The sequence below is a fragment of the Salmo salar genome, chromosome 27, assembly GCF_965601325.2.
Source record: "Salmo salar chromosome 27, fSalSal1, whole genome shotgun sequence".
Lineage (NCBI taxonomy): Eukaryota > Metazoa > Chordata > Actinopteri > Salmoniformes > Salmonidae > Salmo > Salmo salar.
Genome location: NC_138317.1, coordinates 39,551,541 through 39,575,000, shown reverse-complemented (window position 1 = coordinate 39,575,000; position 23,460 = coordinate 39,551,541). Strand labels below are relative to the sequence as shown.

Here is a 23,460-nt window from a genome sequence, read left to right as displayed (position 1 = left end):
GGGGGCGTGTCAACCATTTAGTCGAAAATCATCACCATTCAATCCAACATTCTGTCATTCTGTGACACAGTCACTAGCTCACACCAACAACAGCTAATCTAACTGCAACAGCTTTAGAACTTAATTCAACACAAAAACAGTCGCTAGCCACCACATACTTAGCCTCTTCTGACTGTTAAGCTCTTTGAGAAAGACAGTGAGTCGTCAGGGACAGAGAAGACTATCACTGTAGGTAGCTACCTCCAGGTCATTGAAGAAAAGGTGTGTGTCTGCCAGCTCAAAGATCAGCTCCTCCATCTGAAGGCCCAGGTTCAGCACAGTGTCGGAGTCCTACACAACCCAAACATTCACATCAATAGAAATCTGATCACCCATCAATAGAGAAATGTATCTCTATTATACAGATGTCAGTACAGAGGCTGGGTCCTGCACAACCCCAAATACAAAGGAGAGAGAGGTTAGCAAGAATGCAAAGCCATCTGATCATCTTTAAACTACAAATGAATCTTAATAAAATACAGAGCCTTTCGGGAATTATTCAGACCCATTGACTTGTTCCACATTTTGTTACGTTTACAGTCTTATTCTAAAAAATGTCACTCATCAATGACAAAGCAGAAACAGGATTTTAGACTTGGAGAAGGGTACAAAAACATTTCTGCAGCATTGAAGGTCCCCAAGAACACAATGGCCTACATCATTCTTAAATGGAAGAAGTTTGGAACCACCGAGCTGGCCGCCAGTCCAAACTGAGCAATCGGGGGGAGAAGGGACTTGGTCAGGGAGGTGACCAAGAACCCGATGGCCACTCTGACAGAGCACCAGAGTTCCTCTGTGGAGATGGGAGAACCTTCCAGAAGGACAGTCATCTCTGCAGAAATCCACCAATCAAGCCTTTATGGTAGAGTGGCCAGATGGAAGCCACTCCTCACTAAAAGGCACATGACAGCCCGCATGGAGTTTGCCAAAAGGCACCTAAAGGACTCTCAGACCATGAGAAACACGATTCTCCAGTCTGATGAAACCAAGATTCAACTCTATGGCCCGGATGCCAAGCACCACGTCTGGAGGAAACCTGGCACCATCCCTATGGTGAAGCATGGGGGATGGCAGCATCATGGACTGGGAACTAGTCAGGATCAAGGGAACAATGAATGGAGCAAGTACAGAGAGATCCTTGATGAAAACCTGCTCCAGAGCACTCAGGACCTCAGACTGGAGTGAAGGTTCACCTTCCAACAGGACAACAACCTTAAGCACACAGCCAAGACAATGCAGGAGTGGCTTTGGGACAAGTCTCTGAATGTCCTTGAGTGGCCCAGCCAGAGCCCGGACTTGAACCCGATCGAACATCTCTGGAGACCTGAAAATAGCTGTGAAACAACGCTCCCCATCCAACCTCACAGAGCTTAAGAGGATCTGCAGAGAAGAATGGGAGTAACTCCCCAAATACAGGTGTGCCAAGCTTGTAGCGTCATACCCAAGAAGGTGCTTCAATAAAGTACTGAGTAAAAAGTCTGAATACTTATGTAAATGTGATATTTCAGTTATTGTGTGTAGATTGATAAGGGGGAAAAAAACAATTGAATCCATTTTAGATTAAGGATGTAACGTAAATGTGGGAAAGGTCAGAATACCTTCCGAATGCACTGTAATGCCTTGAATAACACGATGGCTCAAAATATGACCCAGTATGATTTTGACATACCTTGCCAAACTTCTGAGAGAAGGACCCAGTGAGCAGGGAGTGGAAAATGATGATAGTTTCATCCAGATCCCACAGAAAGATTCGCTGAAAGAGAGGGGAAGAGGACAAATGGGTCAGTAACTAAGGCATTAAGGGATTAAATCAGAAATACATTTTCATGATTCCAGGATCTTATAAAATAACAGGAATATATTAAAACAAGAACACATTTTAGTAGAGCAGAGTAGCTGATTCATGTGTTAGTCTGTAGCTATATGAATGAATGGTTGTAGATCTGTGTTGATGTGGGCCTTATGGTTACCTCCAGGTCAGCGTCAGTAGGCTGGTTGCTGTCTGATTTCTTGGCCTTCCCCTTAGCCTTCCCAGCAGGGTTCCTCCTCCCTGCCTCATCCTGGTCTAGGGCCCCCATGGGGAGGGCCACACCTGTAGGCAGGGCTACCCCGGGCGGGAGGTTCTCACGTGGGCATGCATCTGAGGTAGAGGGCACAGACATGTTGAAGACTGACAGTTGAAACACTGCACACAAAGACATTAAACCCTCCATGTTTCTGAAAGTTGAACACCTCAGCCTATATATGGCCTAACAAGCCCATAATCAAGGCAATGTAGAGAACACAAAACAATTTAAACTTCCTACTTGATCCCACAGTGCTATCCATCCAAATACATGTACACATGCAATGAGTATGGAACTGGCATTCATACAGTAAGACAGAGTGATACCTATAACGGGAGGTATCAGAAGTACCTGCATGGTCCTAAGGTAAGACGATACTAGTACCCCAGGTAGCCAGTAGCTATGCTAACTGGCACCCCAGGTAGCCAGTAGCTATGCTAACTGGCACCCCAGGTAGCCAGTAGCTATGCTAACTGGCACCCCAGGTAGCCAGTAGCTATGCTAACTGGCACCCCAGGTAGCCAGTAGCTATGCTAACTGGCACCCCAGGTAGCCAGTAGCTATGCTAACTGGCACCCCAGGTAGCCAGTAGCTATGCTAACTGGCACCCCAGGTAGCCAGTAGCTATGCTAACTGGCACCCCAGGTAGCTAGTAGCTATGCTAACTGGCACCCCAGGTAGCTAGTAGCTATGCTAACTGGCACCCCAGGTAGCTAGTAGCTATGCTAACTGGCACCCCAGGTAGCTAGTAGCTATGCTAACTGGCACCCCAGGTAGCTAGTAGCTATGCTAACTGGCACCCCAGGTAGCTAGTAGCTATGCTAACTGGCACCCCAGGTAGCTAGTAGCTATGCTAACTGGCACCCCAGGTAGCTAGTAGCTATGGTAACTGGTACCAACGGTAGCTAGTAGCTATGGTAACTGGTACCAACGGTAGCTAGTAGCTATGGTAACTGGTACCAACGGTAGCTAGTAGCTATGGTAACTGGTACCAACGGTAGCTAGTAGCTATGGTAACTGGTACCAACGGTAGCTAGTAGCTATGGTAACTGGTACCAACGGTAGCTAGTAGCTATGGTAACTGGTACCAACGGTAGCTAGTAGCTATGGTAACTGGTACCACAGGTAGCTAGTAGCTATGGTAACTGGTACCACAGGTAGCTAGTAGCTATGGTAACTGGTACCACAGGTAGCTAGTAGCTATGGTAACTGGTACCAACGGTAACTAGTAGCTATTGTTATGAGGAACGGCTGATGTACCTGTAGTGCTGGGCAGTCCAGCCAAGGCACTGCCCTCCGTCTTTATAGCTGGATACCCGGCCACACCCATACTGGATCCATTCTCTTCGCTATTGGGCAGCCCGGCGGGGACGTAGCTAAGGGGCGGGGCGTAGTACTGAGGGAACTGGGTCTGGCCCAGAGAGTTTACGTTATAGTTGCTGCTGAACTCCTGCAGCAGGACAAACACACAGAGACGACACATGAAGATCCGTGTGAAACAACAAGGATGCATCCCAAATGAGAAACCTTTCTCTACACTGAGTGGACAAAACATTAAGAACACCTGCTCTTTCCATGACATTGACTGACCAGCTGAAAGCTATGATCCCTTATGTCACAAATCCACTTCAATCAGAGTATATGAAGAGAAAGAGACTGGTTAAAGGACGATTTTTAAGCCTTGAGACAATTGAAACATGGATTGTGTGTGTGTGCCATTCAGAGGGTGAATTGGCAAGACAAGATTTAAGTGCCTTTGAACGGGGTATGATTGTAGGTGACAGGTGCAGCAGTTTGTGTCAAGAACTGCAACGCTGCTGAGTTTTTCACACTCAACAGTTTCCTGTGTGTATCAAGAATGGTCCACCACAAAAAGGACTTAGACCCCGCCGCTCCCTTTAGACCCCGCCGCTCCCTTTAGACCCCGCCGCTCCCTACGTAACAGTATAGTGACTTCACCACGCACTGCACGGGAAGGCTCTGTATAGAGATTTTTGTGCATGCCTTAAGACAGTTCACTTCACATAGGCTCCAGTGACATTTTTGCTCTGATTTCCCTGTTCCAAGCCAGACGGCCAGTCCTTACCTGGTGAGCCTCTGTAGCTGCGGAAGCGCAGGGGATGTTAGTGTACACACTGGATGTAGTGAAACTGGAGCCTGGTGGAGAAAAACCAGACACGTCAAAACATTGGAGAACAAAAACAAAACAAAACAAAAAAAACAGACTGGAATCAATACTTCATCTCATTCTGACTATTCAAGATCCTTCACCCAAGGGTCCGTAGTAGCATCAGTAGTGAAAAGTGCAAGAATACATCTGTTTAAATTCTAGCCCCCTGATAGTTGTGTCCAGTAAACTGCCTGGTTCACACTATGGGACCGATCAGGAATGTGCTGGCACTGATAAGTCTTTTCCAGCACGTAGTGAGATAGATGGCTTGCCTTGGCTGGGGTATGAGCAGTGCACATGGTCTGGGTCTGGCTGGGTTGAGGTATATGCTGATCTGAAGCTGAGAAACCCAGGCTGGCCAACAGAGGGTGCTGCATCAGGCAGCCCCGTCTCTGACTTAATACCTGGCCACATAGCACCTGAGGGAGGGAGGGAGCGAGCGAGCAAAAGGAGGTAGAACGGGAAAGAAGAAGAGATGTAAGAGAAGGAAACAAGTTATAAATAAATACTTTTCAGTCAAGAAAGTTGAAACTTATTTGTTGCAAGACGTAGCCGTCTAGCTTCAAGTGTAATAAACAAACCAAAGCGTAGTGTTGGGTTATTATGCAAGAGATGTTAGGAAGCTCTGGGGTGAAGCTCCCCCTAGGGTCCAGATCTAGGATCAGCTCCCCCTAGGGTCCAGATCTAGGATCAGCTCCCCCTAGGGTCCAGATCTAGGATCAGCTCCCCCTAGGGTCCAGATCTAGGATCAGCTCCCCCTAGGGTCCAGATCTAGGATCAGCTCCCCCAATCCCAACCGTAAGCATTAGTGGGGAAAATGCAACAAGAGTCTAGCGGCAACCTCACTCTACACCACAGATGGTCATCTTTGATGGGGGGGGGGGCACAATCTGGGGGGCCACAATTTGAACTGTGAGCAACACATTTTAGCAGCCTCCCCCCTTGACAGTAGAGAGAAGAAATATATACATTTTAGAGTTCATTTCCTGCAATTCTACTCATTTTGCCATGGGGCGGGGAGAGAAGATTTTGCGATTTTATAACGAATTTTCTGCAATTCCACACATTTTACTATAAGGTGGAGAGAAATGTTTACCGTTCTTAAATACGATATCTGAGTGAGAGTGACTAACTGGCTAGACTAACTTAGCAATAAAAAATGTTTTAGGTGACATGGGCTAATTGAGTGTGTCAGTGACTAACATAAGATGCACAACCATGTTTCCATATTGCACCATGTGTATTCTACTATTCTAACTCTCAACAATAAGACACCGACTGAGCTCCTAAATCTGCAGGCCTATAAAAAAGGGGCGCCACCCCACTGCCCATTCCTGCTTTACACTATATTAGAAGACTTAGAGCAGCGTGGAGGGACTGACCAAATGGTGGGAGGCCGTAGGTCTGTCCTGCCTGGGGGAAGGCGGTGTAGACAGTGGCCTGGGTCTGTCCTGCCTGGGGGAAGGTGGTGTAGACAGTGGTCTGGGTCTGTCCTGCCTGGGGGCAGGCGGTGTAGACAGTGGCCTGGGTCTGTCCTGCCTGGGGGAAGGCGGTGTAGACAGTGGTCTGGGTCTGTCCTGCCTGGGGGCAGGCGGTGTAGACAGTGGCCCGGGTCTGTCCTGCCTGGGGGCAGGCGGTGTAGACAGTGGCCTGGGTCTGTCCTGCCTGGGGGAAGGCGGTGTAGACAGTGGCCTGGGCCAGAGGAGGAAAGGCACCCTGGCTGGTGGTGTAGGATGTGACTGCTGGTCTGTGGGATAGACGGGGAGAGATACAGCATGTCTGTGTAAGGTTGCAAAATTCTGGAAACTTTCCCCAAATTCTTAAAAAAAATTTTTTTTATAGAAATTCCGGTTGAATGTTTCACAGATCTATTGCTTATTCCTTTTGGGAAAGTTATCAGAATTTTGCAATAAAGTTCTACCCAATAGCATGCAACGGAGAACTAGGCCCGCATTTATCAAGAGTCTCAAAGTAGGAGCGCTGATTTAAGATCAGTTTTGCCTTTTTGATCACATGGAATCAGATTATTACGGACAGGTTGGATCTGATTCTAGATCAGCACACCTCACTCTGAAAAACTTGATACATGTGCTGCCCTACCAAGCAAAAAGGCAGTAACTGCTAATTTGGTCAAAAATGAGTTAATGTCATTATTTTTGATACATTAAATACATGCTTAATCATGTGGACAAGTATCCTGCCTCGTATTGTGTTCGGAAGAAAATTGGGGTCATGTTAGTAGTAACTGCATAAAGTTATTGTGAAACCAAGGTAAATAAAAGCCATTTTTCTCAGTTCCACTCTATGAGCAGTTACTGCCTTTTTGCTTGGTAGGACAATATGGGTCCTGAACAGCTATTCTCAAAAAGGTCTCTGACTTTCCACAGATACAGTCCTATGTTAGCAATTATACAGTAGAACTAGAAATCATCATAACACTGGCTGCAACATGCATTTCCCTGCGGGAACAATAAAGTTTTAATTGAACAGGCATGCAAGTCCCAACATACATGTAACCCAGTGTTTCCCAATCCTGGGGACCTAAAGGGGTGCACATTTTGGTTTTTTGTCTTAGCACTATCACACTTGATTCAACAAAACAACTCATCATCACGCCTTAGATTTTCAGGTGTGTTAGTGATATTACAAACTTGTGCACCTCTTTGGCTCCGCAGGACCAGGAAACACTGAATAACCAATCACAGCTGAGGATATTCACCTGCTTCCTTGGTAGATGTGTGAGTTATATTCAGAGGCTGTTGTTGTGGTGAGCACTCTGCTGGCCACCGCTGGGAAAAAAAGAACAACGATAGCTAAGCTTAATTTCATGTTTTTTTTTTTTTACAAAACATGCTCTCATTATGACAAATGAAAAGGGAGTGTAGACCCAAGGAGTGTGTTGCTCGTACCGGTGTGCGCGTGTGTGTTGCTCGTACCGGTGTGTGTGTGTGTGCGTGTGTTGCTCGTAGCGGTGTGTGCGTGTGTTGCTCGTACCGGTGTGTGCGTGTGTTGCTCGTACCGGTGTGTGCGTGTGTTGCTCGTACCGGTGTGTGCGTGTGTTGCTCGTACCGGTGTGTGCGTGTGTTGCTCGTACCGGTGTGTGCGTGTGTTGCTCGTACCGGTGTGTGCGTGTGTTGCTCGTACCGGTGTGTGCGTGTGTTGCTCGTACCGGTGTGTGCGTGTGTTGCTCGTACCGGTGTGTGCGTGTTGCTCGTACCGGTGTGTGCGAGTTATGGACTCGTCACAAGCCCAAGGCCTCACTCCTTCTCTGACTGAACCAACAGTCAACCATCTGTACCAATGAACCACCACTGATGGTGTCTATTCAACCGACAGTATAATTCCATCCGTTCTCCATACCCACACACCCAAACAGATAGACATCTTCTCTTAGAAGCCACTCACCTCCATCAAGCTGGGCATCAGACAACGTAGAGTATGAATTGTCCTGATCTCCTGAGCCCAAGAGAGTAGGAGGGATCTGGTCATCACGTAGTCCCCTAAAAACACACATCGACATCCATGTACCAAATATCACAGCCCATTTCCTTCCCACAGCACGGTCAGCACCAGAGTATGTGAGCATCCTTTTCAACTGCTCCGCTAAAAAAAAAAAAACTGCGCTGCACTCACAGGGAAAAAATAAACTGGCGCTCCAAATTCACTCCATTCATTATGTCACTATTTAACCAACATGCATCTATTTTTTTTGTGACTACCTGGACCTACCATTTGGTTTTGAAGTATTGAAACCAAACCATATGATTTGAATGAAAAGTAGTTGAATAAACATTAAAACGGTGAAGGTAAGAAGCTCACCATTTTAAATAGGCTACATGTCATATTAAACAGCATAGAAACACTCTAAATAGGTCAGGAGACAGACAGGGAGACTAAGGAGGAACTACAATTTATTATTTAGGCTGTAATTTCAAGGCTATAGCCTACAAAGAAATACATTGTGAAGCATTTGTGAGTGCAACACAATAGGCTGGTAGGGACATAAAGCACTCAGCACTTAAAACATTTAATTTTAGTAAATCATTATAGTCTATGAATTGCGCATATGTTTGGACACCTACTATTTTCAGGGTTTTTCTTTATTTTTACTTTGTTCTACATTGTAGAATAATAGTGAAGACATCAAAACAATGAAATAACACATGGAATCATGGAGTAACCAAAAGAAGTGTTAAACAAATAAAAATATATTTCTCTCAACCAGCTTCAAGAGGTAGTTACCTGGAACGCTAATATCAATTAACAGATATGCCTTGTTCATTTGTCGAATTTCTTTCCTTCTTAATGCGTTTGAGCCAATCAGTTGTGTTGTGAAAAGTTAGGGCTGGTATACAGAAGATAGGCCTATTTGGTAAAAGACCAAGTCCATATTATGGCAAGAACAGCTCAAATAAGCAAAGAGAAATGACAGTCCATCATTACTTTAAGACATGAAGGTCAGTCAATGCAGAAAAAGTCAGGTACTTTGAAAGTTTCTTCAAGTGCAGTCACAAAAACCATCAAGCGCTATGATGAAACTGCCTCTCATGAGGACCGCCACAGGAAAGGAAGACCCAGAGTTACCTCTGCTGCAGAGGATAAGTTCATTAGAGTTACCAGCTGCAGAAATCGCAGCCCAAATAAAAGTAACAGACATCTCAACATCAACTGTTCAGAGGAGACTGCATGAATCAGGCCTTCGTGGTTGAATTGCTGCAAAGAAACCCCAAAAATCTGTCCTTTGATCTGATGAGGCCAAATTAGAGATTTTTGGTTCCAACCGCCGTGTCTTTGTAAAACGCAGAGTAGGTGAACAGATGATCTCTGCATGTGTGGTTCCCACCGTGAAGCATGGAGGAGGAGGTGTGAGATGCTTTGCTGGTGACACTGTCAGTGATTTATTTACAATTCAAGGCACACTTAACCAGGATGGCTACCACAGCATTCTGCAGCAATACACCATCCCATCTGGTTTGCGCTTAGTGGGACTATCATTTGTTTTTCAACAGGACAATGACCCAACACACCTCCAGGCTGTGTAAGAGCTATTTGACCAAGGAGAGTGATGGAGTGCTGCATCAGGTGACCTGGCCTCCAGAATCACCCGACCTCAGCCCAACTGAGATGGTTTGGGATGAGTTGGACCGCAGAGTTAAGGAAAAGTACATTTTGATTTGTTTAACACTTTTTTGGTTACATGATTCCATGTGTGTTATTTCATAGATTTGATGTCTTCACTATTATTCTACAATGTAGAAAATAGTAACAATAAAGAAAAACTCATGAATGAGTAGGTGTCCAAACTTTTGACTGGTACTGTAGGCTGAATTAAATACAAATTACATGGAAAAAAACATCTTATTTGGCTCAGTCTACAGTGCTTTTGTATTCATTTCTAGAAACACGAGTTTGTCCAGTCTGTGGCTTCAGGCTCATGTAATGGTGCCTGGAGTCAGGACAGCAGCGGAGAATGTCCTCCGCGTTTGCAGTCACTGGGGATGCTCAACACCCTTTTGGCCACTCTTGCCAGGCTGGGCAGAAATGCAGAGGTTTTCACGCAAAATAACCCTATTATAACAGAAAGCACTTTGAAAGTTGGAATATGCCAGGCCTATTGGGCCAAAATTAATTATGGCCTATTGTATATAGATAGTAAAACAAAAATTAGGAGATCTGATTTTTTGTTTATAAATACTTTGCTACAATGACACACTTAATTATCTACAAACCTCACTCCTTTCTTTTAGCATGTGCACGTAGTAAGTACACCATCATGTTTTGGGGATATGTGTCTTTTCAGATTCCACAATGATTCTTTAGTTGTGGACACTACATCACCACACTCCCTCTCTTGGTTCTCATCTTTGTAAGTCACCCTGATTTAGCAGCTGTGTGTTTTATCAGTTTCTTTATGGAAATATTTAGTGAACGCCATGACAGTAGCTAAAGCAAGGGGCTATAACAGCACACAAGTAGACTACAAATGCATGCTGGGCCGGGCATGCCCTGAGCTCGTGAAGTGAGCGCTACTGGAGCGAAATTGGAGCAGGCGAGAAGGCTGACGCTCCAGCCTTTGGATATCTCGCTCCGCACTCCAGTCAAATTGGTTTCGCTCCGCTCCAGCGCCGCTCACATACTCTGGTCAGCATTACCTGTGGTAATGAGAGTCAAGTCAAAATGGACCATCAAACTATTAAACAATCCGCACTTATCGGTCTAGCCCTCAACGTGAGAATCTTTGAAAGACCACTAACAGCAACAATACGAAAAAACAATCACTCAAGAATCTTCTGGTGTCTGAGTGACTCTAGTGAGTGAGTGACTCTAGTGAGTGAGTGACTCTAGTGAGTGAGTGACTCTAGTGAGTGAGTGACTCTAGTGAGTGAGTGACTCTAGTGAGTGAGTGACTCTAGTGAGTGAGTGACTCTAGTGAGTGAGTGACTCTAGTGAGTGAGTGACTCTAGTGAGTGAGTGACTGTAGTGTGAGTGACAAAGCTGACTGACCCTGTCAAACATCTGCTCCTTTGGTCACATAAGAACATGCATCTTATTCATTCTGAGTGACTTTCCATTTTAAAAAACATTGATGGTTAGAAAATAAACAATTAAAACTGACCTCGGCTCTTGGTCCAGTCCAACATCCAGCTCATGTCTGGCCTTCTTGGTCTGTAAAAGTAAAACACACAGGCTACATCAATGACGTCAGCTCTTCTTTTAGTCTCCACTTACAAGTGTCGTTCCACCAATTAGGTGCCTTTTGAGCAGTTCATTTAGTGAATTTTTATTTCACCTAATTTTAATATTCTGTCAAAGAGCACATTCAACTTAATAAAAAATGTTTTCCCATCTCAAGAGGTTAAATACATTTTTTGTTGTTGAAATACTATAGTAACTGCCTATTAAGTGCTAAATAAACACAGAAGACCGTAACAGGGTTGACGAGTTCATCTTAAGTCATCCATTAATCCCATTGTGACAGGGGAAATGGAAGCTTGTTGTGTGCATCAGGGAGGGGCAATTGAATGCAAGCTTTACAACAAAAAAATGTCAATGTTAAAAACATTTCTAGCCGATCTATGGGTAACTGGGTTGACATGTTATGCTCGACCAGCTAAATTTTCCACCACAAACACCAGAAAATGGCAAAAAAAGAAAGAATAGAACCAGCTCATTATCTCTATGATCTGACTATTAGTTGTATTGTGTTTCTGTTCAAAGACTATATTAGATGTTTCATGTTTTTTCAAGTTACATTTTCACCATTTTTTTTTTTTTTTACATTACAATGAATCAATCACTAACCACATTAAATAAATAATATTTTTCAGAAATGACTGTCAAAGCAAAAAATAACTAGGGCTTTACAATGATGGTGAAAACATGGAGAAATGTTGGGATTAGGTGGGTCAAAATCTTCCTAGATATGCAGAATTTTTCATAAAAAAAATAAAAATCTGATTTATTACATATATGTTATATTAAAAGGACATTTAATTTAATGAGGCTTTTAAGATTTAATATTTGTGCACAATTTCTACTTAAAAATATCAAATGGACGCAAGAGGCACTCATTTCGTGGAATGACCCACAAACGAGGACAGTCAGTTGGTGTCAACTAGCGGAGGCTCCTCAGAGGAGGAAGGGGAGGCCCATCCTCCTCAGTGAATTTCATAAAAATAAAAAAAAGTCAAACATTAAAAGAAGTTATCCTTTTCAGATAAAACTAAACAAAATGTATTCACGTCACCAAATAATTAATTTAAAAAAAATGGTCTACAGTAGCCACAACAGCACCATTGGGTAGCACCATTGTGTAGCCGGAGGACAGCTAGCTTCCGTGCTCCTCTGGGTACATTGACTTCAATACATAACCTAAGAGTCTCATGGTTCTCACCCCCTTCCATAGAAATTATGACAACTTCCAGAGGACATTCTCCAACCTATCAGAGCTCTTGCAGAATGAAGTGACATGTTGTCCACAAAAATAAAAAGGATCAGAAAATGAATCTAGTACTGAAAGCATAAGCTACAGCTGTGAGTAGTTGACTCAAAGAGAAAGACAATAGTATTTATTTATTTACAAATGAAGGAGAAGCAAGAGAGAGCAAGCTAGCTATATTTTTGTTGTATTTGTTTCTATTTGCTAGCAAATGAAGCTAGATGGTTTAGCCTACTCAAACAGAGAGGGATGCTATGTTAGTTAGCTGGCTCCTCTAAGTCAAGGTAAGCTTTTGGTTTTTATTAATTTATTGCCACCTGGGGCCGCTGGTGTAACTGCTAAACTGCTTGCTGACGGTACACTGTACTGTATGATTGTAGCGGGTTTAATAACGCGTTAGTTCTAGTAGCTATGTTGACTATGACGTTAGTTGATATGGTGAGAACGATGTAGGTTGTGTGTTGCGGTTAGCGGTTATGATATAAAGGTATGCCTTGGAAAGTTATTTTTCCCGCCTGGTCACAGACAGCTGATGTGTTGTGCACTGAAGTCCACAAGTGAAGGGAAAAGGTGAGAGGAGGAGAGTGTGTAGCTGCGAGCAGGTATTATACAATGAGCAAAATGAAAATGCTGTTTGCATGTGGCTGCTATGAAAGTTGTATCACAGGCTACCACCACCGGCCGTGATTGGGAGTCCCATAGGGCGGCGCACAATTGGCCCAGCGTCGTCCGGGTTTGGCCGGTGTAGGCAGTCATTGTAAATAAGAATTTGTTCTTAACTGACTTGCCTAGTTAAATAATGGTTAAATTAAAAAGATAAAAATAAAGTGAACTGTGTTTGCGTGTGATCAGGGGTGTAGTCATTCTGCCAATTCTGTTGAAAAATGATTCTTAAACTGAAGCAAATGAAACAGGGATAAACATACCTGAATATGTCCAATAGAAACTCTTGTTTGCAACTGTTGGACTAATGATTCCACCCTAGATCAGCTAGATGCAGGCCAGAGTGTGCAAGGCGGTACTGAATGTGTCACTGTCTGTCACCTTGATTACTCTATAATTTCTGTCGATCTGTGTGCACCTACGTTGCAAACTCTCATTCATAGGCTAGATTGTAGCAACCTCATGATGGGTATAGGGATAATTAGAGTATCATGTAGAAGTCTAAACCTATCGCTGTTACATGGAACTGGGTGAATAGAATATGAATCACAGTCATCCAATATGCTGTAATAGATAATGTCATGCTCATCAAAAAAATAAAAAATTGCGTCCTCCCTCATCTTAAAACGTCACCAACCGCCAATGGTGTAAACATTAGCGTATGTAAAGGTGTGAGGTGATAGTAAGGTAACTGTCAGGGTGAAGTGTGAACTCACCGGCAATTCAGGCAGGTCCTGTGAGTCATCCATGTCCGCTGAGCCACTTCCTCCTGACACGTCTCTACTCTCTACTTCTTGGGGAGGCTGTCTGGACACTGCTTCACACAAACAGACAGACAAAAAAACACAGTATGTACAGAGTGAGTGGACAGGACCAGTGCTTTAAGTAGCCTCTCTTTTGGACCAGCCGTGATGCCGTCCCCCATCCTCCCGTGACACATCTCCGGTTCAACCCCCGCCCTCCCTACTATCGTAGGATTTGATCAACAGAGGCACGATATCGCCCCACCGGGGGCACAGTTTGTCTAATCACCCGCACGGGAGGGCAGGCGAGACAGGTGAGACACGTGCAGCACTAACGTTGCACCGTGACCCCACCACTCCAATGTTTACAGTTAAGTGGATTAAGGGGAGCGTGCCTCCTTACATGTGACCTAGCCTACATTTAGGGAATTGTATTCTCTGTGGATTATATCAGAGGCATTAGGTGTTCAGGTGCAAGCTGTCGTATCAATAGGTGGTCCGCTGGATAAGATCTAACCTCATTTTCAGCCACCAACCGTACGTTTACAGTGCAATCGGGAAAGTATTCAGACCCCTTGACTGTTTTTTCTCGCCACATTTTAAGCTACAGCCTTATTCTAATATGTATTAAATAATTGTTTTCCTTCAATCTACATACAATACCCCATTATGACATAGCGAAAACAGGTTAAAGATGTTAGCAAATGTAATAAAAATCAGAAATACCTTATTTACATAAGTATTCAGAACCTATGAGACTCGAAATTGAGCTCAGGCGCATCCTGTTTCCATTGATCATCCTTGATATGTTTCTACAACTTGATTGGAGTCCACCTGTGGTAAATTCAATTGATTGGACATGATTTGGAAAGGCACACACACGTCTATATAAGGTCTCACAGTTGATAATACGTATCAGAGCAAAAAAAACAAGCCATGAGGTCAAAGGAATTGTCCATAGAGCTCAGAGACAGGATAGTGCCGAGGCACAGATCTGGGGAAGGGTATCAAAACATTTCCGCAGCGTTGATGGTCCCCAAGAACACAGTGGCCTCCATCATTCTTAAATGGGAAGAGTTTGGAACCATCAAGACTCTTTCATTTAAAAAAATATAAATAAAGGGAACACTTAAACAACAGAATGTAACTCCAAGTCAAATCACACTTCTGTGAAATGAAACTGTCCACTTAGGAAGCAACACTGATTGACAATACATTTCACATGCTGTTGTGCAAATGGAATAGACAACAGGTGGAAATTATAGGCAATTAGCAAGACACCCCCAATAAAGGAGTGGTTCTGCAGGTGGGGACCACAGACCACTTCTCAGTTCCTATGCTTCCTGGCTGATGTTTTGGTCACTTTTGAATGCTCTACCACACTCTAGTGGTAGCATGAGACGGAGTCTACAACCCACACAAGTGGCTCAGGTAGTGCAGCTCATCCAGGATGGCACATCAATGTGAGCTGTGGCAAGAAGGTTTGCTGTGTCTGTCAGCGTAGTGTCCAGAGCATGGAGGCGCTACCAGGAGACAGGCCAGTACATCAGGAGACGTGGAGGAGGCTGTAGGAGGGCAACAACCCAGCAGCAGGACCGCTACCTCCGACTTTGTGCAAGGAGGAGCAGGAGGAGCACTGCCAGAGCCCTGCAAAATGACCTCCAGCAGGCCACAAATGTGCATGTGTCTACTCAAACTGTCAGAAACAGACTCCATGAGGGTGGTATGAGGGCCCGACGTCCACAGGTGGGGGTTGTGCTTACAGCCCAACACCGTGCAGGACGTTTGGCATTTGCCAGAGAACACCAAGATTGGCAAATTCGCCACTGGCGCCCTGTGCTCTTCACAGATGAAAGCAGGTTCACACTGAGCACGTGACAGAGTCTGGAGACACCGTGGAGAACTTACTGCTGCCTGCAACATCCTCCAGCATGACCGGTTTGGCGGTGGGTCAGTCATGGTGTGGGGTGGCATTTCTTTGGGGGGCCGCACAGCCCTCCATGTGCTCGCCAGAGGTAGCCTGACTGCCATTAGGTACCGAGATGAGATCCTCAGACCCCTTGTGAGAACATATGCTGGTGCGGTTGGCCCTGGGTTCCTCCTAATGCAAGACAATGCTAGACCTCATGTGGCTGGAGTGTGTCAGCAGTTCCTGCAAGAGGAAGGCATTGATGCTATGGACTGGCCCGCCCATTCCTCAGACCTGAATCCAATTGAACACATCTGGGACATCATGTCTCACTCCATCCACCAACGCCAAGTTGCACCACAGACTGTCCAGGAGTTGGCGGATGCTTTAGTCCAGGTCTGGGAGGAGATCCCTCAGGAGACCATCCGCCACCTCATCAGGAGCATGCCCAGGCGTTGTAGGGAGGTCATACAGGCACGTGGAGGCCACACACACTACTGAGCCTCATTTTGACTTGTTTTAAGGACATTACATCAAAGTTGGATCAGCCTGTAGAGTGGTTTTCCACTTTAATTGAGTGTGACTCCAAATCCAGACCTCCATGGGTTGATAAATTGGATTTCCATTGATTATTTTTATGTGATTTTGTTGTCAGCACATTCAACTATATAAAGAAATATAAAGAAAAAAGTATTTAATAAGATTATTTCTTTCATTCAGATCTAGGATGTGTTGTTTAAGTGTTCCCTTTATTTTTTTGAGCAGTATATATATATTTCACCTTTATTTAACCAAGTAGGCCAGTTGAGAATAAGTTCTCATTTACAACTGCGACCTGGCCAATATAAAGCAAAGCAGTGCGACAAAAACAACAGAGTTACACATGGGATAAACAAACGTACAGTCAATAGCACAATAGAAAAATATATGTACAGTGTGTGCAAATGTAGTAAGATTAGGGAGGATGGTCAGTTTTACGAGGGTATGTTTGGCAGCACAAGTGAAGGATGCTTTGTTGCAAAATAGGAAGCCGATTCTAGATTTAACTTTGGATTGGAGATGTTTAATATGAGTCTAGAAGGAGAGCTTACAGTCTAACCAGACACCTAGGTATTTGTAGTTGTCCACATATTCTAAGTCAGAACTGTCCAGAGCAGTGATGCTGGACGGCGGGCAGGTGCAGGCAGCGATCGGTTGAAGAGCATGCATTTAGTTTTACTTGTATTTAAGAGCAGTTGGAGGCCACGGAAGGAGAGTTGTATGGCATTGAAGCTCGTCTGGAGGGTTGTTAACACAGTGTCCAAAGAAGGGCCAGAAGTATACAGAATGGTGTCATCTGCGTAGAGGTGGATCAGAGACTCACCAGCAGCAAGAGCGACATCCTTGATGTATACAGAGAAAAGAGTTGGCCCAAGAATTTAACCCTGTGGCACCCCCATAGAGACTACCAGAGGCCCAGACAACAGGCCATCCAATTTGACACATTGAACTCTATCAGAGAAGTAGTTGGTAAACCAGGCGAGGCAATCATTTGAGAAACCAAGGCTATTGAGTCTGCCGATGAGGATGTGGTGATTGACAGAGTCGAAAGCCTTGGCCAGGTCAATGAATACGGCAGCACAGTATTGTTTCTTATTGATGGCGGTTATGATATCGTTTAGGACCTTGAGCGTGGCTGAGGTGCACCCATGACCAGCTCTGAAACCAGATTGCATAGCGGAGAAGGTGCGGTGGGATTCGAAATGGTCGGTAATCTGTTTGTTGACTTGGCTTTCGAAGACCTTCGAAAGGCAGGGTAGGATAGATATAGGTCTGTAGCAGTTTGGGTCAAGAGTGTCTCCTCCTTTGAAGAGGGGGATGACTGCAGCTGCTTTCCAATGTTTTGGAATCTCAGACGATACGAAAGAGGTTGAACAGGCTAGTAATAGGGGTTGCAACAATTTCGGCAGATAATTTTAGAAAGAAAGGGTCCAGATTGTCTAGCCCAGCTGATTTGTAAGGCTCCAGATATTGCAGCTCTTTCAGAATATCAGCTGACTGGATTTGGGAGAAGGAGAAATGGGGAAGGCTTGGGCGAGTTGCTGTGGGGGGTGCAGTGCTGTTGACCGCGGTAGGGGTAGCCAGGTGGAAAGCATGGCCAGCCGTAGAAAAATGCTTATTGAAATTCTCATTTATAGTGGATTTATCGGAGGTGACAGAGTTTCCTATCCTCAGTGCAGTGGGCAGCTGGGAGGAGGTGTTCTTATTCTCCATGGACTTTACAGTGTCCCAGAACTTTTTTGAGTTTGTGTTGCAGGAAGCAAATTTCTGCTTGAAAAAGCTAGCCTTGGCTTTTCAAACTGCCTGTGTATATTGGTTTCTAACTTCCCTGAAAAGTTGCAAATCACGGGGGCTGTTCGATGCTAATGCAGAATGCCACAGGATGTTTTTGTGTTGGTTAAGGGCAGTCAGGTCTGGAGAGAACCAAGGGCTATATCTGTTCCTGGTTCTAAATTTCTTGAAAGGGGCATGCTTATTTAAGATGGTGAGGAAGGCATTTTAAAAGAAATAACCAGGCATCCTCTACAGACGGGATGAGGTCTATATCCTTCCAGGATACCCGGGTCAGGTCGGCTAGAAAGGCTTGCTCGCTGAAATGTTTCAGGGAGCGTTTGACAGTGATGAGTGGAGGTCGTTTTACCGCTGACCCATTACGGATGCAGGCAATGATCGCTGATATCTTGGTTGAAAACAGCAGAGGTGTATTTAGAGGGCAAGTTGGTTAGGATGATATCTATGAGGGTGCCCGTGTTTACGGCTTTGGGGTGGTACCTGGTAGGTTCATTGATAATTTGTGTGAGATTGAGGGCATCAAGTTTAGGATGGCTGGGGTGTTAAGCATGTCCCAGTTTAGGTCACCTAGGAACACGAGCTCTGAAGATAGATGGGGGGCAATCAGTTCACATATGGTGTCCAGAGCACAGCTGAGGGCAGAGGGTGTTCTATAGCAGGCAGCAACGGTGAGAGACTTGTTTTTAGAGAGATGGATTTTTAAAAGTAGAATTTCAAATAGTTTGGGTACAGACCTGGATAGTAGGACAGAACTCTGCAGGCTCTCTCTGCAGTAGATTGCAACACCGCCCCCTTTGGCCGTTCTATCTTGTCTGAAAATGTTGTAGTTAGGGATGAAGAATTCAGAGATTTTGGTGGACTTCCTAAGCCAGGATTCAGACACGGCTAGGACATATGGGTTGGCAGAGTGTGCTAAAGCAGTGAATAAAACAAACTTAGGGAGGAGGCTTCTAATGTTAACATGCATGAAACCAAAGCTATTACGGTTACAGAACTCATCAAAAGAGAGTGCCTGGGGAATAAGAGTGGAGCTAGGCACTGCAGGGCCTGGATTCACCTCTACATCACCAGAGGAGGAGCAGGATAAGGGTACGGCTAAAGGCTATAAGAATTGGCCGTCTGTGACGTCCGGAACAGAGAGTAAAAGGAGCAGGTTTCTGGGGGCGATAAAATAGCTTCAAGGTATAATGTCCAGACAAAGGTATGGTAGGATGTGAATACAGTGGAGGTAAACCTAGGCATTGAGTGATGATGAGAGAGATATTGTCTCTAGAAACATCATTGAAACCAGAAGATGTCATAGCATGTGTGGGTGGTGGAACTGAAAGTTTGGATAAGGTATAATGAGCAGGGCTAGAGGCTCTACAGTGAAATAAGCCAATAAACACTAACCAGAACAGCAATGGACAAGGCATATTGACATTAAGGAGAAGCATGCTTAGCCGAGTGATCATAAGGGTCCAGTGAGATTCAGACAGCTAGCCGGGCCATAGGTAGCAAGCTGGCAATGACCCCAAGCATACTTCCAAAGTTGTGGCAAAGGGGCTTAAGGACAACAAAGTCAAGGTATTGGAGTCGCCATCACAAAGCCCTGACCTCAATCCCATAGAAAATGTGTGGGCAGAACTGAAAGAGCGTGTATGAACAAGGAGGCCTACAAACCTGACTCAGTTACACCAGCTCTGTCAGGAGGAATGGGCCAAAATTCACCCACCTTATTGTGGGAAGCTTATGGAAGGCTACCCGAAACATTTGACCCAAGTTAAATAATTTAAAGGCAAAGCTACCAAATACTAATTGAGTATATGTAAACTTCTGACCCACTGGGAATGTGATGAAAGGAATAAAAGCTGAAATAAACCATTATCTCTACTATTATTCTGACATTTCACATTCTTACCTTAAAGTGGTGATCCTAACTGACCTAAAACAGGGAGTTTTTACTCGGATTAAATGTCAGAAATTGTGAAAAACTTAGTTAAAATGTATTTGGCTAAGGTGTATGTAAACTTCTGACATGTATAAAAAGGATACACCCTATTAGATACTATGCCATCTGCAAACATTTTAAAAACATTCCAAATAACAACAAAAGTGTTGTGATGTAACATCCATAATACCTCCAACATGCCAATATTTAGAAGCCACCCCTCAAATGGGTACTATAGACAGATTAAAAGATTAATTCTCTGAAAAAAGGTCCATTCTCTGAGACATTCAAAGTTGTGATTTGTGCCTGCACATATAATGTCCATAACGCTGGAATCTCCCAGTACTACTAGCAGGCAAGACCAAAAAGCAAAGCTTAAGAAACAAATGAGGGCACTTATAACACAATTAAAAGTCTAAAAACATTCCCGTCATCTGCAGTGCAGTGTAACACTGATAGATTTTTTTTTTTTTTTTTTACATAGGAATTTAAAATAAGATGGTTTAAAGGTTTGCAAATAGACCTGACCTGGGTATTTTCTAATGAATTTAGGCCTATTGTGAATCTGGCCTCTAGCCTAATACGCCGTTAAGATCTGGCTCGTGAGACTATTGTGAATCCAATACTATCTCTGTCTTGAAAACCATACGTAAGCTCGACCTAATCCCGGCACCTGCTGTTATGTAGGTAACCTGGAACTTGCTGTGCTCAGTGATTGCCTGATATTACCCTATGGTGTAGCCAGTTCTCAGAACCTTCACTAGAGAAATTCCATAGTAACGTAAAAATATAAATAGATAAATAAATAAATAGCATGTCATTTTGTGGACAACAGGGGGAGAAGGTACCATTTAATACCATTTAATTGTTTTACTATTTTCTACATTGTAAAATAATATTGAAGACAACAAAACTATGAAATAACACATATGGAATCATGCACTAACCAAAGAAGTGTTAAACAAATCAAAAATATATTTTATATATTTGAGATTCTTCAAATAGCCACCCTTTGCCTTGATGACAGCTTTGCACACTCTCGGCATTCTCTCAACAAGCTTCACCTGGAATACTTTTCCAACAGTCTTGAAGGAGTTCCCACACATGCTGAGCACTTGTTCACTCTGCGGTCCGACTCATCCCAAACCATCTCAATTTGGTTGAAATCAGGGGATTGTGGAGACCAGGTCATCTGATGCAGCACTCCATCACTCTCCTTCTTGGTAAATAGCCCTTACACAGCCTGGAGGTGTGTTGGGTCATTGTCCTGTTGAAAAACAAATGATAGTCCCACTAAGCGCAAACCAGATGGGATGGCGTATCACTGCAGAATGCTGTGGTAGCCATGCTGGTTAAGTGTGCCTTGAATTCTAAACAAATCACAGACAATGTCACCAGCAAAGCACCCCCACACCATAACACCTCCTCCTCCATGCTTCACGGTGGCAAATACACATACGGCGATCATCCGTTCACCCACACAGCGTCACACAGACACGGCGGTTGGAACCAAAAATCTCACATTTGGACTCCAGACCAAAGGACTAATTTCCATTGCTCGTTTCTTGGCGTAAGCAAGTCTCTTCTTCTTATTGATGTCCTTCAGTAGAGGTTTCTTTGCAGGAATTAGACCATGAAGGCCTGATTAAAGCAGTCTCCTCTGAACAGTTCATGCTGAGATGTGTCTGTTACTTGAACTCTGAAGCATTTATTTGGGCTGCAATTTCTGAGGCTGGTAACTCTAATGAACTTATTCTCTGCAGCAGAGGAAACTCTGGGTCTTCCATTCTAGTGGCGGTCCTCATGAGAGCCAGTTTCTTCATAATGCTTGATGGTTTTTGCAACTGTACTTGGAGAAACTTTTAACGTTCTTAATTGTTCATATTGACTAACCTTCATATCTTAAAAAAGTAATGGACTGTTGTTTCTCTTTGCTTATTTGAGCTGTTCTTTTACCAAATAGGGCTGTGTCTGCATACCAGCCCTACCTTGTCACAACACAACTGATTGGCTCAAACACATTAAGGAAAGAAATTCCACAAATCAACTTAACAAGGCACACCTTTTAATTGAAATGCATTCCAGGTGACTACCTCATGAAGCTGGTTGAGAGAATGCCAAGCGCATGCAAAGCTGTCATCAAGGCAGAGGGTGGCTACTTTGAAGAATCTCAAATATAACATATTTTTATTTAACCCTTTTTGGGTTACTACATGATTCCATATGTGTTATTTCATAGTTTTGACGTCTTCACTATTATTCTACAATGTAAAAAAACAGTAAAAATAAAGAAACCCTGGAATGAGTAGGTGTGTCCAAACTATTGACTGGTACTCATATATATAAGGATAGGCCAATGAGTGATACTGTATGTTTCATTAAGGTTGGCTTCTTAGCATTCATAGCAATGGTTATCAACTGTACTGCAGAGATGGAACATAAGTCACAGAAATAAATGTGGGGGTACGAGATTGGACTTCAGAATAGCTACAGGGTGTATTAACTGGTAGTGTCCCGTCCTCTCAGGTAGGATTCGACTGGGTTAAAGTAGTGGAATAAATGTGTGGGTACTAACCATAAACTCATTGGCCTATCCTTCTAGTCACGGGGATCCTCTCAGAATCCTTCACTCTTGATCCACCCTATGCCTCAGCATCCTGTACATATTCTGCACTACTACTCTGACCCTGGCCACCTCAACCTGCCTCTCTCGCACCGGACACCTCCGATTCCCAGCTAAATGGGAAACCTTACAGTTGACAACTTTTTTCCACCGAAACTACACATTGCTCTGTCCCATGTCCTCCTGCACGCTAGGAATCTCTCTCCTACACACTGCTGCGACATGCCCATAAAAGTGACACATAACACAGCAAACCCTTGCCTTGCCTAGTTAAAAAAAATAATAATACGCAAATCCAAGTTCCATTCTATAACAATTAGCCGGGGGACTTTGACATAGATCATTTAGCACGCATGCCCAAAACAGAAGTGTGTGTGCTAAGTGAGCTAACGTTACACACATTAGCAACAACACTGAATTTAACATCAGGTTCCACATAGCTAAAAATGTATTTTCATGAAATAAAGGTGCTAGCGATATCACGCTTACTAGAACATGCTTAATTTTCCAGAGTAACGTTAAGCGTCAGCTTCTGAAAGTGAAGTCCAGGTAGCAAATAAGAGAAATTACTATTTAGCTACGTTAGGTGGCTTCTCGTTTAGCTAAATGAAAACAAGGAGGCATTGAAACGTTATAAATATGGTTGGAGATATTTAAATCTGCATTTAATTGCAATAACCCAGGTAAGTTTCCGGGGCCATAGCTTGGAGTTGGTTAGAAAGTGTTAGCTAGTTCGCGTATTTGTTTTTAGCTACGTTAGCTGGCTAGCTAGCCAACGGAGTGTTGGAACTTCACTTTCAAAGTTACGAAAATTCACCAACATGGATATAGGCTATATAGCTAGGTATAGGATTAGAGTTAGTCAAATGTACCTTACCATTGGGGTAATGTGTTTTATTTTTGTTAGTTGAATGGCTTCGTATTGATTCCACACCGCTTTGTCTGTTGTTAGGGACCACTATTTGGCAGGAAGTTTAGACGCTTTATGGTACGCCGTACGCATGCGTGTGGTTAACCCTGAGAATTCAGTCTAGACCAGGGCCCGGG

General features: G+C 43.9%; 1 protein-coding gene across 8 annotated transcripts in view; it reads right to left on the bottom strand.

Annotated features, from left to right (window-relative positions):
* LOC106589035 (protein phosphatase EYA3) overlaps positions 1–23,385 on the bottom strand; it is a 36,823-nt gene extending 13,438 nt beyond the window's left edge. For 2 of the 8 annotated variants that reach the window (XM_045709250.2, XM_014178685.3), the window contains exons 1-9: positions 7,681–10,427; positions 6,995–7,064; positions 5,658–6,022; positions 4,548–4,694; positions 4,192–4,262; positions 3,366–3,555; positions 2,010–2,179; positions 1,709–1,792; positions 241–330 (exon numbers count right to left, since the gene is read on the bottom strand). In XM_045709250.2, coding sequence (XP_045565206.1) covers positions 241–330; positions 1,709–1,792; positions 2,010–2,179; positions 3,366–3,555; positions 4,192–4,262; positions 4,548–4,694; positions 5,658–6,022; positions 6,995–7,064; positions 7,681–7,861 — 1,368 coding nt within the window. In that variant the 5' untranslated portion in view covers positions 7,862–10,427. Of the gene's footprint in view, positions 1–240; positions 331–1,708; positions 1,793–2,009; positions 2,180–3,365; positions 3,556–4,191; positions 4,263–4,547; positions 4,695–5,657; positions 6,023–6,994; positions 7,065–7,680; positions 10,428–10,891; positions 10,942–13,593; positions 13,695–14,346; positions 14,455–18,594; positions 20,721–23,290 lie in introns of those variants that run through there. The other 6 variants (XM_045709252.2, XM_045709251.2, XM_082970241.1 and 3 more) reach the window with 6 other exon arrangements.
* Between the last annotated feature and the right edge of the window lie 75 nt (positions 23,386–23,460).